Source organism: Rhamphochromis longiceps, linkage group LG4, assembly GCF_057381845.1.
Source record: "Rhamphochromis longiceps isolate RC_006_pf linkage group LG4, R_longiceps_female_GT1.1, whole genome shotgun sequence".
Lineage (NCBI taxonomy): Eukaryota > Metazoa > Chordata > Actinopteri > Cichliformes > Cichlidae > Rhamphochromis > Rhamphochromis longiceps.
The window spans coordinates 6,604,707-6,622,762 of record NC_140560.1 but is presented as its reverse complement, the minus strand read 5'-3'; the positions used below and the strand labels follow the sequence as shown (position 1 = coordinate 6,622,762).

Sequence of the window (18,056 nt, the reverse complement as noted above, 5' to 3'; positions counted from 1 at the left end):
GTTTGGTTTTGCAGCAGTATAATGAATCCAGTGTTATAATTTGGCAGCATTTTAAAATCACAAGAAGAAGAAGAAGAAAAAGAAGTGTAAGGAAGGTCCTTCACTGCTGAAGGACACATGAGAGAGACTGAAGGCAAGAGAATGAGACGTGCAATTTAAAGTATTCAGATTGACTTGAAGAAGGTAGGACGAAAGACGACTGGACTACAGCAATAAAGCATCGAGTCTTACACGTAGGAAGTGATGTAAAGGTTTCGACTAGCAGTCGGACAGCTGGGAGAGCAGAGAGATGAGTGAATACAGAGCTTCCTTATTGACCTTATGCATAACCTTCATGTCTAGAAGAGTAAATTTGACATTTTTAGTTTAAACACCTTTAATATGTACACAGGAGGTCAGGTATAACAGTAAGTCTTTACAGATATTTAAATGTAGAAAATATTAAAATTAAACAAAGTTGTTGCACCTCATTCCTTTATCATTTGGTGAGGCTTGCAGCAGATTATTGAAACATGAGCAAACATGCATGCAGCTTGAAAAGGCAGCATGACCGTCTTTATTCTTCAGCACAGCCTGAACTCTCGTAGACGATCTTTGGTCTTGCTTTTAGTAGTTCTCCAGGGTTCTTGTAAGACGTTCTGAAGTTCTTCTTTGATTGCTGTCTGTTTTTTGTTTTGTTCACTGCCAAGACAATCCCACACTGCTTCAGTGATGGTGAGATCCGAACTCTGGGGAGGTCAGTGTGTCACTGATAGCGTTCCACTGTGTCTTTTTCATCACAGCTATGCCTTCATTGCATTGACAGTAAGTTTGGGTTCATTATCATGCCGAAATTTAAAGGCAATCAGATGTTTTCAAGTGGATCAATATTTGTGCTCATAATTCCATCAATTATGACACGATCCCCACTCATGAGCATCTATAGACATCTGTTTTACATTTGTAGACACTGCTGTTCCCCTCTCCTTACCTCTGTGTGTTAAAGAGAATTTTAAACAAAAAATTAAAAGTTGGATTCATCGCTCTGATGTTCCCACTGATTTTCATTCCAGATTATGTGTAATAAGGCATACCTCAGCCTTTTGTGCCCATTTCCCTTCCTTAAAAGGTACTGTCATTTTTTAGGGTTATTTCATTAAAGGACGTAAAAATAATAATTTAGTCAAAAATACATTGTTGTTGAACGTAATTACATACCAAACTGAATCATTATCACAAACTTAATATCAATCCTAATCCAAAAATACATAGCTGCTTCCACAAACTCGTGCCCTCTGCATCAATACAGCAGAGACGGACACTGCTGCTATGACTAATTGTGTTTTATGTACATGGCTAGAAACCATGTACATATGTAGTACACAAGTCTACACCTCCAGACTCAATTTATGAAGGATCATAAATAATAATAAATCACATTATTTCAGCCATTCTAGCATTATTTTGTGGTAATTACCCAACATTGTAAAGACATTTGAAAATTTCAACTTTGATTTTTTTTCCCAAAATAGTAGTAATAGCAGTAAAATACGTATATAATAAACATGTAAATATTGTAAACAAATAACTAAATGTAATAAAAGTTATTTATAAAGTTATTTACAACCTTATAAACAGTACACTTGCAGAATGACTAAAACTAGTCAACTGAATGAACAACAGGCTGTGAGGTCAAAGGTTCTCAAAGACACCGTTTACTGGGGAAACCTGCAGTCAGCTGAGACTGAAGAAGTCACTTGGAAGTCACTTTATTTTAGAAGTACCTAAAGATGCAACTTAAAATTGGTTCTTTGCCCATTTCTTATGCAGAGAAAATTTGGGTTAGGTGTCTTTTTTATACTTGAATAGTTCATAGGTTGGTGTTAAGTGGACTAGCAAACAAACCTCAATGTCCAATGAAAAAGCAAACAATTTTGAGAATGCCTTGAGAACTACAGCTGAAGACCACTTAAGAAAAAAAAAAAAAGAAATCACAATGAAATATAAATTATATTTTTTAAATGGCTCAAGGCTTTTGCGCAGGTATGAACAGCTGTAAAAATCCTCAAAATCTCACCACATTAGACAAATCATTCATTGTCTTTGTATAATGTGTCAGATTTTGTGAAGGCCACACAAAAAGACAAAAAGCCAAGAAGGTCAGTTCTCTCGTCTTTTAATAACACATTCATATCTATGCTCTGTTTTGTTTACAAGGAGTTTAAAACAAGTGTTGATGACGACTAAAGGAATCAGGCAGGCAGAAGGTGAAAGTCCATATACTGTAAAGACCAACGGTGCCATCTGCTGGAAGGAGGGAAGACCTGACACTCCTGATGAGCAAGGAGTCGCCTCAGGCTGCGCAGTCAACAGTGAGATGGGTTTTTTTTATTAATTTGAGGTTAGGTCAAAATGTGATTATTCTAGATCCAGCTCAGTACAGAGGACCTCCCTCCTTCCAGCTACACCTACATTATCAGCTAAAACAACAGGTCCTTTTGCTTTTCATTGGAATTGAAAATAAATCATCAGTCGGCATAGAAGGTCCTTGCAGGGCACTAACTCATGTAGGCTTTTCACAGAGAGAAAGAAAATGCTAAATGCACCCAAACACAAGAGATTCAATCTGCTGTCATAAAGAAGAGAGAAAAATGTAAAGTCAACCAAAAGAATATTTTGAAGTTAAAGAAAGCTTAATGAAACAAACTACATAAAATGCAAATTGGATAAAGAAATCTCTTATGCTGGGTTGTTACAGAAGAAAATTAAAAATTGGTGGCAAGAGTTTCCATCTCCCAATTTCCTTAATATTCCATTTCAAATACAAGTCAGAATGCAGAAAGAAAACAAAATCATCTTTGGAAGAAGTACGTTTTTTTCCTTTAATAGACTATCCACTACAGTATATGGAGATGCCACTACCCAGTTATTTATTTACCTATATTTCTTTCAAATGACTTTTTTTGTTTTTTTTAGTTATTTTGTGTCCTTTTTCAAATGTTTTTTTTACCATTTATCTATTTTTTCCTTTTCCTAAGAGGTAGATCAACAAAATAATTACATGGTTATAGGTGTTGTGCCCCTTGATTTGGGAGGTGAGCAGCAGGGCAGAGCCGAGGGAGGGTTACGAGTAATTTTAGTGTGTGGTCAGAGCGAGACGAGCAGAAGAACTGAAGTTTGTCTTAAGCTGTGATGTGAAGTAGGGTTAGTGAGTAGCATCGGTAGCTTTGAGCAGTTTAACTGAAACACCTTTCCCAGGTCAACAAGTTGACGCCCTGCTATGACTGGCTCACTTCCTCCCTACGCATGAAGAAAATCTTCATCCCGTCTGGCTCATGTCACCCTGCATCACAATGTGTCCATAGAGTGAGTGTGTGTGTGTGTGTTTTCTCTTTTTTATTCATGTATTTTTTATTTTATTTTATTATTTTTTTTGCATTTACTTTTACAGTCCCATCTCTAAGCTGAAGAGGCACAATTGCAAAAAGCTGAAAAATAAATTAATAAAGTCCAAGAATTGGGGGGGGGGGGTTGTACTAAAACACTGTCACTTTGTTGTCTGACTGCTCGCTCTTACTTTTTTCTTTGAACAAACCAACAAGAGACAATCTTCTAGCTGAGTTTGCTTGTGTTTTGAGGTAGCGTTCCTAGTTATGTGTCAAGAGGTTTGTTTGTTTGTTTGTTTGTTTGTTTGTGTTTCCTTCTTGGGAAAGGAGTCCCTCTGTCAGATTCTGTTTCTGAATTGTCAAAGCCCCATTCCTGCTGACGGACAGAGGGGTAAGAGGTGGGGAAGTGTTAGGGACACAACATGGAGGAGTTTGTGCTGTTTTAGAGCAAACTCTGCCCATCCTGGAGTCAGTATGTGTATGTGCGCGTGTGTGCGTGTGTGTGCGTCTTTTGTCTGTTTTTTGATCAGGTAAGATAAGTTTACTCAAGTCGGAATTTCCTTTCGGTCGGAAAGGGGCAATACCAGTCAGGATCTGTTTTGCCAGTTTACTGCGTGTGCTTCTCATCAGTGCTGACCATGTTCTAAAGCATGCCGGGTTTAAAGTACGACAGGCGTAACTCAAATAACTACGTGTGACACAGCCAAGACTCATCACCAGGAGCATTTTAGCTTCTTTCAGCTCACAGTTTTGCTTTTTTGGCCCACAGCATCAACTTTGTGATCGCGTAGCAACAAAAGCAAAATTCTGGCTCTGGTAAGTTGTGAAAATATGTGACTTTGGAACCAATATTAGGGCTGAATCTTTTATAGGTTACAAAATGACATCAGTGACTAATTCATACAAGCCACATGAGGTTTCACCATCTACTTGCTCAAGAGACGGGCAAAACAGCTAAACCTTCTCCCAGAAGTCATAACAAGAACAGGGACTGTTATGAATATTAGACTTATGAGAGGATGTTTTTGGATGCCCCAAATAACTGTTTGTCAGTAGGTTTGCCTTTCTTCTTGGAGCTCTATATCAAAGTGAAATGAAACCAGTGGGGAAACGTTGTAGAAAATGGTCAGCCATAACAAGCACACAAGCAACAGGTAAACATGTCTGAAACACTGGTATGGTCCTTTAAACAATGTTAGAAACCGTGTCGGTTTTAACTCAAATGTTAGCGTGCTGGCAATGATACTGTTTTTATACCACGTGGCACCTCTCACTACCAAACTCTGTCCACTAGCTGATACAACTTATTGGCTCAATCACTCAAATTGCAATAAAAAAAACAGAACAGAGAGGAAAACCAGATGAAAATGAAGAAATAAATGATTTTTGTCTCTGTCTCCGGCTGCAATTTGTGTGAGCCATTCTTTCTACATTCTTACTTACAGAGCGGGCGTGGCGAGCGGCACGGGGGCGTGGCGAGCGGCACGGGCGCGCCTCAGTTTAAACTGTACTGTCGTCTCTCTATCGTAACGAGACAAGAAGGGTTCAGGTGAAACTTCACCTGAGTTCTAAAATACTTCAAGTCCTTCTCAGTGAGCTCATTTGCTTAACGTGGCTCTATACTGCATTTTGGACTCCGCCCCTTCCTGTTTGTTTGGCACAGTCACTGTGACATACTGAGCTACATGTTAGTACTTCGTCTCATTAAGTAGCTGTAGATTTCTGCATTAAAAAAAAGCTAAACAATAAGATGGGGTGAAATTCAACTATTTTCCAATAAAGACTCAGAGTGTGGATTCTGGGAAAAATAAAGAAAAACGTTTTTGAACAGAAGCGAGCAAAACGAACACAATGGAGACCAGCGCAAGAGAGGGCAAGGGACCCTTACATTCCCGCCCACTCCAAAATCACTCTTCTACCAGAGGACAGAAGAGCAACGACAAAGCATGAAAACGTGGTGTGAAAGAGCAAGAAGGGAGAAAACTCTGACTCCTCACCATCCACTGTTTTTGTTTTTTTAGATTTGCATCAGATGTTCTCAGTTGTTTGCTGAAATATTTAATCGATTAGTGCAACAGTACGTCCCCAGATGTCACTTCCAAACAAAGCTTGCTGTACTAAATAAGAATGAAAAATAAAAAAATGTCGTTCGAACCACTCCAAAAGCCCGCAGGCTGAGGGATGAATCCTGAATAGCATGTTGGTGGCTGTGAACGGAGCGCTGTGGTTTAGAAAGAGGTGGAAACTTAACAGAGTCGAGCTGTGACGTTAGCGCCTCTGGGCAAAAATACAAGCGCAGACGAGGTGGAATAGATTTTTCCCTGTTTGTTGATGAGCTGGTGGGGTAGCCGATTAAGCTTGTACCAAGCACAGGTAAGACATTAAAAAGACAGTTATTTGGCAGTGTCCTTCCGCAACTTGGCTAAGCGCAACCTTTCTGTCTGATGGTTCTTTCCCACTTTGATTTTTAAGGTTTTTTTCTCCAAAAGTACAAAAGGTTAGAGATCACATTTCGAACATGTTATGTACAGGTTAGAATATTATCCCAGCTGCGTTGCTGTAGCTCCCATCTTTTTCCTCTAAAAGATTTGTGGATTTTCTCCACTGGGTTCTCATCCTACTTTTATCTGCTTATTTTTTCCTCAACCACATCACCCAAACACATCCCCTGACTTTAAAAAAAGGAACATTTAAAACCAGCGAACACAGACGCGCCTGCATTCACACATACACACAACAAGCACACGTGTAGCCAACAGGGAGCATCTGAGGTGGCACGGTCAGTGCACAGGTAATAAATATTCACATTCAGAGAAGTCAGAGCTAGTTCCTGTGTGTAAGTAAAACACCTGACACAGTACAGCTACTCTGTAGGTGGACCGCTAATATTTAAAGTCCCAACCTCCAGGTGAGAAAGGTCGCATTTTCATATGCCAATATTGCAGGTCTGTAAAGCAGTCTCATAATGTTTGGCGCTTCGTGGCAATGTCGTCAAAATAAGACGAGGAGAGGAGGGTATTTCAGGGCACACGGCAGGCCAGAAGCCACAGGAACGGGGTATGACACAAAGGTTATCCGATTACCCCGGTGGCGAGCTTGGTCACCATGTGCACTTGAGGATCCTCTCTCGAGTTAAACATAACTCCCTTTTGGCCATTTCTCTGTTTCAGACTACAGAGGCTCCACTCACACGTCAGGAAGACCGAGCATGTTTCCCCCCAAAAGATGGAAAAATGGGACCCGTTTCTTCTCTACACCAGCAGACCGATCTCTCTCCACTTAGGAAAAAAGAAAACAGCATCTTTGTCATCCTGAACTCATTCAACCATCACACCAGAAAACACAAAAAAGGAAGAAAAAAAAAACTACCAAAGCCATAACTCAATACCTAAAAAGAAAAAAAAAATAATTTTTCTTAAAAAAATAAAAAAATATTCAGGACTCTCAGCAATTTTTTTCCTATTATATAGAAGACCAGCAAGCAAAAAAAAGGAATACTGAGGTAACTTTACCCTGAGGTAGGTTTTTTCTTTTTCTTTTCTAATCTGTTCTAATCTTGGCGAGAGCGTCCAAGCATCGACCCCGCCCCTCATTATCATACGCAGGCAGGGTCTGGAGGCTCCGCCCACAGGCCTTCAGCAGACAGGGAGAGAGAACGAGGAAGCTGCTCCCTTCATAACGACATTACCATTGCTGAGCTCAAGGCAAGGAGCTTTGGAAGACTTTGCTTTTCGTGCTCGACCAAGATCAGCCTCGGACTGCCTTCATCACTGCAGACATTAAAGGCATTTTTATTTAAGAGAAAAAACGCAGGGATGGCTGAAGCACCCGACTCTCCGTCCGAGACTGACCTTGACTTTCTGCACAAACGTAATGAGCATAATGTCTGTCGCTGACACACTTACTCATACTTGTTAAGCAAAGCCGTCAATACATTCACACCAGGGGCCGGGCTAACTCACATATCATATATATATAATATATATAAAATATGCCGTTTGGGGTGCAGGTCGCTCGCCAGCGAGCACAGCTGCTGGCAGTTGTTTTTTTGTTTTTTTAATCTAACACGTGAGCTAAGCCGCTGCAATAGAACTGCAGGACCAGCTGCGACCTCCACTCCCGTTACTGTCTCTTGCCGCGCCTTCCGCCACATAGCTAAATATTGGAAGGGCATCTTCAGTGCCTCCCCAGCCCCGAGCCTTATTGTAGGCTAAATGATGCTACACAGTACAGGCAAGGGACTAAGAAAAATAGAGAAGACGTCCTCGTTTTTTTTTAAAGAGGAAAGGCAAGGCGGCCAGGCGCAGCTTTTTTTTTTTTTTTTTTTTTTTTTTACATTTACATGAAGATTATATATTTACAACCTCATATTTTCTCTTTTTTCCTTTTAATCTCTCTACTATCCTGAAAGGTTTTAAAAGAGCAGTGTTAACATCTGCGGCCCCTCTTCTACGCTCTCATTTGGCCAGTAGGTTAGGGGCGGGCGAGGCAGTGCCAGACCCCGCACCTATCCTCCTGTGCCACTACAGCAGTTCCCCTGTTCCTTCTCCCAGCTCCACCTCACTGCATTCTATTAATAATAGCTCTGAATAAAACATTTCTATACATATATCTCTATGTTAAAAAAAAACCACCTTTAAAATATAGGACTGACTGCAGATGGTTGGAGAGGTCTCTTGGAGGCGATAGGACAAGAAGGCACCTGCTAGTGTGCCTGGGAAACGCAGATCTGCTATAAATCGGAACCCACCATAGCGTTGCTTCATCCATACATGGAGAATAAAGTCGGCCATGTTGTTTCGACTTATCTGGGTGGGATCCCATAAAGTTAGAGCAGATGAGGAGCTGGCTGCAGCCATACCGAGGCACACTAGGAGGAAACTATACCCTCTCTCTCCATGTTCCTCCTTACCCTCATCCCACCATCCTCACTCAGTTTCTCTTCTGGCCTGGAATCTGATCTCTGTTCTGTTTCTTTTTTCTTAATCCTGTTTTTATTATTTGTTTCATCTTTTTGATTTCACTCGTCTTTGTTCTTTGTCTTTCTCTGTGATTATTGGGCGTACTCTCTCCCTCTTTATATCTCTCCCTGTCTCTCGCTGGGTCCGTGTGTCGCTCTCATGTATCCGTCCGTCTATCCGTTCGTGCATTTGTCTGTCTGTCCTTCCGTCAGGCAGGGGGCCCGCGGCATGTGAGAAGGGTGCGGGGACCCCTCACTTCCTGCGTGGCTGGTGGTCCTGAGTCAGTCCCTGCGTAGGTCTGCCCATCTCTGTGAAGCCCGGCGAGTGAGGGCCAGGGCCCATGCCAACTCCGCTTTTCTGTGTCTGTTTGACCTGGGTCAGAATGTCTCTGATCTTTCTCTGGGCCAGCTAGGAGACAGAGCAGAGTTGAGAAGATGAGCTGCATAAGTTACGCCTTTTTCCCCTGCTGCAGGGAGACAAAGTTAGCAACACATTAGATATAGCAGACAAAACTGCGACTTCAGAGTTTGGTCAATTTTAGGTTTTTAGAAGGCATCAAGAAAAAGTTCAAGTACACAAAAATGATATTTTAGACAATCAAGGATGACAAGAAGATGAACTTTCTGAGTATCAGCAGCATGAACATATGCACCATTAAAATGAATCAATGTTAGCACAGATACTTAACCTCATAAATGCAGGAAGACAATCACATGCCATTGGCTACTTATAAATGCTAACATCTTTTTGGTAGCTAAGCTAACATAGCTTAGCATAACGAGCATACAGTGCTGAATAAAATAAATATGACTAAGCCATGAATGTGTTATAATGTATGAGGTGTTAAATACGCAACAGGGCACTGAGTAACCATTAGCACCACCTAGATGTGAGTTCAAATTTCAACCAATCAGAGAGGTTTTTTCTTTTTTTTCCATCATTGCTAATTAGAAGTGGTCACTGAATTTGTCTCACACTCACACTTTTTGGATTATGAGAGTCAAAGAAAAATACCTGCAAACAAAAACTGAGACCTAATTATGTGTCAAAACAATTAAAATGACACATTACAAAGGTCATTGTAGCAGTAGTGATACTTCATAGTTCATAACCATAGAACAGTTTGTTGAGAACATGATATATGAGCACATTACAAAACAGTAAAGGTGTACCTGGCTAGCATAGAAATGCCCATTGATCTTGACGATGACCTGGTCGTTTTCATCAGGTGTCTGTTCTCTGGGAACCACCACCTCAGCTGCTGTCAGGTTTTGCAGCTCGTTCACCTGGAGACACGAGACTTGGTTAGTGCGGCAGCAACAGTCCTTACTTAAAGCACCCTGATGTGCAGAATATGTTACTACTGGAAGTACACCAACGTATACGGTTTTGTGGCTTACCGTCTTGCCTCCCTTTCCAATCACTCTTCCTGCAGCAGCAGCTGCCATCTTGATGTGAGTCTCAAGTTTGACTTCTTCCTTTGGCCCAAAGAAGTTCTCTTCCTTCAGTTTGCCATAGATTCTGCCCTGAGCCTGGAGGAGAGGGCAAACAAAAGAAGGTTAACACTTTTCAACAACCAGTTGTTCCACCAACCAGGGATATTATGTCAAACAAAAGAGGTAAATGACTATCAGTGATTACCTTAAACTGAGCCTCAGGGGGTCCTGTCACAATCACCATCCTCATTTTGGAGTCTGGAGATTCAGCTGGTGCGATCTGAAGGAGATACAAGAAATACATTATTCAAATCTCAGTGTTTGGTTTGAGAAGTGTAAATGCTCTGTAGTCCTCACCATCTAGCAGTATTTGGAAAAGGAAATATTAGTATTTTCAAAATACCTTTCTGCAGATGCAAACAAAGTATTTTTCCCCTGAAAAGTGTTTACAAGATGCATCTGTTTATCAACACACCTTAATGGAGGCTCCAGCAAAGCGGCTCAGCTGTTTGATGTGCTGTCCTTTCTTTCCAATGATTGCTCCCACCGCCTGTGCTGGGATGTAAACATGGACCGTCTCCTGTTCTGGAGCCTGAAAAAAAAAAACAAAGCCAAGAAAATCCCATTAAATAAATAGCAACAGTCTTTTAAAAAGAAAAAAGAAAGAAAACTATAATCAGCTGATCTCTCAGGTAATCTTACCCCAAAGCAGCCGTAGGGGGTGCCACCAACTGCATTTCCAGGTGGTGGTGGGGGCATATTGGAGGAAGAAGGGAAAAGGCCCAGAGCACCCAGGTTAAGGCCAGGGATCAGATGTGTCTGTTGCTGCAGAGAAGGACAGCGTAGGTAAGAAACCGCAATGACAGTTACAATAGGTGGGCTGGTTCTAGTGTTGAACCAACACAAAGAAAAAAAGCACATCTCTCGTACTTGTGCTGTACTACTGACATTATTTGAATACGATTCAAACAGCCTCGCCATCATATTGCTATCATAAGTTCACAGAGTTCAAAGTCCGTCGCTGGGCTCCCCTCCAGTTTTCTGTGAGCGTGCACTCACATTCATCGCTGCGATGTCGTTCTCGTAAGCCTCCCTGACCTTCTTCATGATCTCCACCTCAGCCTGACAGCAGGCTTCGATGGAGCCTTTAACTGTGATGGTTCTCTCTGGATTATACAGCGTCAGGTCCTGGAGACTGCACACAGAGACGGCACACGGCGAGGTGTTACTCACTGATGTGGCTCAACTAGAAATTTTATCCGCTCATGGGTGAGCTGCAGTGAGGCGTCTTTCTGTGCTTTAAATCAATAAATCATTCACCTCAGCTAATACACAACCACAAGTTGGTGTGTGTCTTACGGGGAAATGGTGATCTTGGTATCCGTGTCCTGCTCAATTTTCTTCAGGTTGCGTCCCTCTTTCCCAATCAGCCGCCCAACAAAGTTGTTGTGAGCCATGATCTTCAGAGGGACCTCATCAGCACTGCAAGTGGAACCCACTGTTATTTTCATGCTTGCTGCTATAGAGAACTCATCAGCTCCAGGATCAGTTTTACTGCATTAGGTTGTTACCGTGCTGGATCACTATGATAACTTACGTCTTAGTGTCTTTGGCCTCCTGGTGCATGATGTCCAGGATCATGCGACAGGCAGCTGAGCAGCCCTCAGGGGTAGAGTGAATGCTGATGGGCTTCTCAGCAGCACCCGCATTCTCCTTGCGGTGGACGTCAATCCTGCAGCAACAGAAAGAAATGCACACATGGAATTGTGTATGTCAATTCTGACACAGGGAAAAAGCTCAAAAGCAGAGTTTTAAAATGTTAAAAAAAAAGCATTTTTTTAACAAGAACCAGAGTGTCTCGATACAGTTATGAAAGCAGATTTTTCTTTCTAAGAGCAATAGATATCAAACTTTTAAATTTGAGCATTTAAAATCATACATTTAATCTGGAGTGTTTAGGAAAAGGTTTCATATCAGAATGCTCTCATCCATCCATCAAACTATCTTACAGATCATACATTAAGTGTGAAATAAACCCATCACGCTGTTACCCACTTGCTCTGTGTCTGCTTGGTGATGTTACGAATGGTGGCTCCTTCCTTGCCGATGATTGCGCCAACGTACTGTGTGGGCACCAGCAGTCTCAGAGGGATGTCGGCATGTGGAGGTTTGGAGGGCATCCCAGAATTTGGGGACCCACCGCGGGGTCCGCCCCGGGGCCCGTAGCCAGGTCGCCGGCCGTTATCAGGCCCCCGCTGGCCTCCCTCCAGTTCAGAGGTTTCATCGGGGATGTAGGAGACACGCAGGGCATTGTTTTCAAACTGGTATCCATTCAGCTTCTGGATGGCTCTGAGGACCCAGCACAGCAGCAGTAAGTCATATTTACTTTGATTATCGACACGGCACAGTTTTAAGAGGTCACCGCGACAAACATATACACACATATATATATATATATATATGTATATATATATACACAATACATAATTAATTAGAGCATAACAACAGACTCTTTGCAGGTAGATTTTGCAACAAATGCTACACAAAGTCATGATTCAACTTTTCACACACACCTTAGCGGTTTGTTATACACAAAATGGACCAAAATTCAAAAGACTGTGGAAAGAACAAGAGATGGAAAAATATTAAGATGAGCAACTTACTGCCTGGCTTGTTCGCGGGTTGCATAGGTAACATTAACCACTGCGGTCTCACTATCTGTGTTGACTGAAAGAAAGAAAAGAGGAAGTCTGAATACATTGTAACTTGTTTCATTACCAGGTTAAACAGCATCCTCGCTGACTGACTGATGTGTGTGACACATTAGTGCACGTCTCTCAGAGCGTTCTAGAGTGCACGTGTGCTTTTGTCATCAAAAACTACTTTTTCATGTGTATTCAATGACATATTTATTCCTTTATCACTGGTGGACATGGGTGATTACAAGCTCCTAGGTCAACATGGATATTTATCATTGGCAGAACTATACTTTTTGCACTAGCCTAACTGCATTTAAACAGGTAAGTTTGGCCACTTACAGTGTGATTGCACAAAAAACATTACATAAAGGGGTGAAAACACACATGAATCAGTCATTTACAGTGGTCCTTCACTATATCGCGGGTTGCTTCAAACGTTCCTTTTTGCTAAAGCATATAGTTGGATCAGGTGACCCTGAATCCTCCCTTAGTTATGCTGCAACAGGTTTAGTATTAACACTATATGTTAATAGACCTCTCTGCACTGAATCACACTTGTTATTAATCTCTGGCTCTCTCTGGCCGCCCCTCCCTGAGCCTGGTTCTGCCGGAGGTTTCTTCCTGTTAAAAGGAAGTTTTTCCTTCCTACTGTCGCCAAAGCGCTTACTCAAAGGGGGCCATCTGATTGTTGGGTTTTTCTCATTATGCATTATTGTAGGGTCTACCTTACAATATAGGGCACCTTGAGACAACTGTTGTGGTGATTTGGTGCTGTATAATTAAATAAAACTGAACCGAATAGAACAAAGTATCCACTTCATGTACTAGCTCATGTAACACATAGAAAGAAAACCACCCCCTTAATCATCACGGTCATGCACCATCTCTGCTCATCTGACAGCTACAGGAAGGTTCTTTGTGTTTTGCTACTACATTTAAAAAGCACATCACAGAGAGTTACGGTTCTCTTTAAAAACAACTAAACACCAAAATGGTTTAGAAGACAGAAGCCTTTTTGTGTACTCTAACTGAATGACTCAATCCTAGATATGCTCTCTAAAGCATGAATATTGGCACCCGCAGTCATTTCTGAACTTTTGGAATAACTCGAGTATCTCATCTTAAATCGTGGAAATAACAAGCATCCAAAAAAAGTGTCTGCAGTGAGTACAGGTGTAACTGTGCATCACTAACACATAGGTTAATGTTTTCATAATATGGCTGTAACTATAAGGTACTGTAGGTGAAGATCAGAATATATGTTACCAGCAGCTAATGCAGAAAGAGTTGCTGTGCTTTTTCCATGCACCACATACTCTAAGGTTTATGGATCAATAGCATGCTGTCTGGTCCAGGCTCAAATTGAATCAGTGATTAATATCCACAGTTAGCCAGTCGGTTATATGATACTGCCAGCATTTTCTACTTCTGTCCCATGGAGTACCTCAACAGTGACATTCCTGCTAGATCTACTTGTTCTCACTAATGTTCAAGAACTGATATAATAATAATAATAATATATATATTGGTAGTGTGCTTGAGAATTCAAAAAGTGATGATGCAGGGGTTTAATCTGTGTGGAAAGTGTTAACTGGATTTCTACATCATCATCATTAAAAAAAGAAGCTTTTCTCTTTGCCCACTTTTTAAACAATTGAAGCAAAGACTTGATTAATTACAATAATCAAGAGATCATTAACAATAACCTACCACTTTGATCAAATCACTGGTTTTCACGCCACAACACTGAACGCTATCATGTAAAACGTGACAATCTGAATTAATCAAATATCTTTTGAGCATTGGATCATTGATAGGAACGCCCTGAGCTCTAGTAAAAATCTTTAAAAGATAATAGTAATTATTCATTTGAATAATTTATGGTGAAAATATAAAATAAATGGAACTGAACCAGTGGGTTTAAGATGAGGGCCAAGCGAAAGTATCTTGTGAATCCACGGTGCAGTGTTGAACACAGTCACCTTACATCATTGGTTGAGATTAGGAGCGACTGTAAAGTCTAAACTCTGATTTAACACCAGGTCAAAGAACTGTGCCAAATCAAACCTGCAAATACGCTGCAGAAACCTCTTTGCCAAAAGGTTTTTGGTGGTTCACTTTTCACCACAAACTTGCTCAGCTGAGCTGCAGTTACCAATGTGCTGCCACTAGGTGTCAGCAAAGCATTATGCTGTCCAACAATAGCGCAAAAGGAGAAGTTTAACTGCCAGATATTTTTATTTAATGACACATGTGGGAGATAAAAAACATAAGTAACAAGTACTAAAATAAAATGTGCTTCAAGTTTATTGAGATCTCACCTTGTTCACAGTTTTCTACGGTTCCACACTGGCCCAAGAGTCCATCCAGCACCTGATGGAGAGACGGAGAGAAGGGAACACTATAAAATCCCAGCACAAAACCATTTTAAGGAAATCCTAGACAATGTCATTCAATTCAAAACATCTTTTTGTTAGCACAAATGATTATTTCACAAACATATGTGTAGAGTAATATAAGACAGGCATTCACTTAAATAAGATATTTCATCATTTATGTGTTTGTTGACAGGTCTGCAAGCTCAGGAGCAAAAGACGCAATAAACGAAGAATAACACCACTCAGCTGGTCACTCTTTGACAACAAAATGACTTTGTTTTCATTTCTGTGAAAAATCAAGATAAATTTAGCAGAAAAAGATTGAGAGAGAAATAAAATGAGGCTGCTGGACAATCAGCTACAAATGTTAAACATGTAAATATAACCTGAGATCACACCAGTAATAACTGAGGAGATTTTAAAGGAAACGAGTCATCATGATTCCCCAACTCCACCCCAAAGACAGACGTTCACATATTTACACAAACTTAAAGCTCTAAATTTACCAGGATAAAGCTGAATTGTTTTTTTTCCCCTTTGAAATTTTTCAACTTAAATGTAACAGAAAACTATTAAACCCAACATACTTAATGAACTTTCATTATTTTACATTCATACATAGATGATGATGTCGTAAATGCCTGACCCCAAAAACTGTGATTCTAAGGTTAAATCATGCGCGCCTGTAAATTCTGGATGTTTATTAAGGTTGATTTCAAGCACGTTTCAGTCAACTTTGCATTGAGACGTTGCCCTCACGTGGACAAAGGCAGAAGTCTGGCTCGTATTCACGCACACATACGCACATGCACACATGGAGCCACTCCCACAGGCGCTCGCTTGCCAGAAGAGGCAGACGGGTGTGCCACGCCCTCACAAAAACAATGAAAGTGCACAGAGCTACACACCAAATGTAGGGAACAGTGATCCTTCCACTTTCCATTCTTCTGTAGTCAGTCATGTTTGATGAATCAACAGATTTAAAGCCTAACAGGGGAAGAAAAGTCTGTAGTTTTGCCCTAAAAGTGCCTTCTGCACTCTTCTTTCCATTCCATTTCTGTTTGCATTATATACACACACATATATATGCTTCAAGTCTCTACCAGAGGTCTGGGAGCCTGAGGGTTCGGCACAGTATCTTAGCTGTTCCTACGACTGCGCTCTTCTGCACAGAGATCTTAGATGTTCTTCCTGGGCTCTCCAGGAGCCACTTGCCTAGCTCATCCTATTCATGTAGCATTCCAACAGTGCCCTATTTTTGTCTCTTTCCCACCGATTCCTTCTTGCTCCAGTAGCCCACTTCTCATCAGGGTCACCTGACACAGACATTGTTAATCCGGGCATGTCTGAGGTAGGCTTGGTTAGCATGGGGTTAGTCTAGCCTAGGAATCTTACTTCATACAGATGCCCCAGTCGGGACTCGAACCTACGACTCCTGTTTCAATTTTTTTTTTTTTTTTGCCAGACAGACCTGGAAAACCCATCTTGGATGGGAGAGAAAGTAGTGGCCATTTTGCACACACTGTTTCCCTTTTACCTGGGCAACAGTTTACACATAAGCAAGCAACGTATTTGTAATGTGATGTGGCCATCTGAAGTGTCAGCCATAAAATTTGTACGTTATAACCTTAAAAAAAAATAAAGGAAATGGGAACTAACCTCCCACTGCAGGTGAGGTGGAATGTTTCTGATCTGGAGTTTCCTGGTTCTGTGGAGAGAAGAAGATTTAAGGAAATATTAACGCTTTGCAAACAGAAAGAAGCTTTTAAAAGTTTCAAGAGAATGAAATAATGCTTGTGTGTGTGTGTGTGTGTGTGTGTGTGTGTGTGTGTGTGTGTGTGTGTGTGTGTGTGTGTGTGTGTGTGTGTGTGAGTGTGAGTGTGAGTGAGAGAGAGAGAGAGAGAGAGAGACTCAGAGATACAAGAGAGTGACAGGAAGAAGCAGCTGCTGAATGAAGCCAGAACGTGTCCTGAGTGACAAACAGGTGATGAAAGCAAGATAGCCTTTGGTCCAACACTAAACCGAAACAGTGCACCAACCTTCTTTGCTATTATTAGTTCAGATGAAGACGTTTATATCACTTAGAAACAAGCCCTGTGAGCTACAGATCTAAAGATGCACATTTGCTGTTCTAGCAGCGAACAGTTAGGTTTCTCTACAACACTGTGGTGACCTACAACAGACTGGCGACCTGTCCAGGGTGTACCCTGCCTCCTGCCCTGCGACAGAGGGCATGGACCCTATTGCAAAAATGAGCCTAAACCAGCTGAGTGGTTAAGAAAATGGATGGAGGTGTGTACAGACTGACCGACAGTGTTCAGTTCACGACATTTGTGGCACCCAAAGTGGGGTAAAATGCACACACACACACACACACACACACACACACACACACACACGCGCAGCTCTTTTTTTTTTTTTTTTTAAATGACATCAGAAACAGCAGTATGCGACATTACGTGATGGCAGAGCTTCAGTTCATCCTTTGTCATTTTTTTTTTTTTTTTTTTTTTAATAAATAGGACAGGGGGAATGAATGAGAGAAAGAGGGGGAGAGAAAGAAAGAAAACCAAAGGGGAGAAGAGACGGTGAGAAGGGGGGGGAAGAGAGAGAGAGAAAAAAAAAAAAAGAACTCCTGGGTCACCTGTATGGAGAAAAAAAAAACAAAAAAACAAAAAAAACAAACAAACAGAGGAGACAGCAAACAACAAAGAGTAACATAATAATAGAGAAAACAAAGCACCATCACAATAAACTAGCTAGTCATAGATATCAATATTTACTAAATAATAAACGATATTGTGCAGCACGCAAGATAGACAGCGCACAGTGTGCTTTGAGGCAGCAGCCAAGAAAGCTTTAGTCCGCGTCTGTGAATACCCATGTGTGCATACCTGTGTGGATCAGCATGCTTGCATTCCAAAGGTTTCTCCATGTAATGATCTGCTAGGGAGTGTGGGGGGGCCACAGCCCCGTCCTCCAGGGTGTGAAGCGGGTATGGAGGAGATCAAAACTCCAGACATCCAGAGGCCCCCAGAACACAAGAGACCATGGAAGACCAACAGAGGGGCAGCCGCGCCACTGTTCCAGTAAGAGCTGAGGAGAGTCCCAGATGAGGGCTCGCCCAGCAGCCGCGGAGCAGAAGTCAGGGGGAGTTGCAGTGACGCGCCCGTGAGCTCCGCCGGCCCCCAGCTGTGCCTGAGTGACCGAGCCCCAG

General features: G+C 41.6%; 1 protein-coding gene across 2 annotated transcripts in view; it reads right to left on the bottom strand.

Annotated features, from left to right (window-relative positions):
* Positions 1-2,138: 2,138 nt before the first annotated feature.
* The window catches only part of igf2bp1 (insulin-like growth factor 2 mRNA binding protein 1), a 48,952-nt gene continuing 33,034 nt past the window's right edge, over positions 2,139-18,056 (bottom strand). Inside the window, exons 3-15 of one of the 2 annotated variants that reach the window (XM_085403064.1) lie at positions 16,499-16,547; positions 14,783-14,834; positions 12,426-12,489; positions 11,818-12,111; positions 11,360-11,494; positions 11,122-11,244; positions 10,822-10,957; positions 10,465-10,581; positions 10,238-10,354; positions 9,968-10,042; positions 9,727-9,858; positions 9,499-9,612; positions 2,139-8,734 (exon numbers count right to left, since the gene is read on the bottom strand). In XM_085403064.1, the coding sequence (XP_085259190.1) occupies positions 8,579-8,734; positions 9,499-9,612; positions 9,727-9,858; positions 9,968-10,042; positions 10,238-10,354; positions 10,465-10,581; positions 10,822-10,957; positions 11,122-11,244; positions 11,360-11,494; positions 11,818-12,111; positions 12,426-12,489; positions 14,783-14,834; positions 16,499-16,547 (1,564 nt within the window). In that variant the 3' untranslated portion in view covers positions 2,139-8,578. Of the gene's footprint in view, positions 8,735-9,498; positions 9,613-9,726; positions 9,859-9,967; positions 10,043-10,237; positions 10,355-10,464; positions 10,588-10,821; positions 10,958-11,121; positions 11,245-11,359; positions 11,495-11,817; positions 12,112-12,425; positions 12,490-14,782; positions 14,835-16,498; positions 16,548-18,056 lie in introns of both variants that reach the window. The other variant, XM_085403063.1, reaches the window with a different exon arrangement.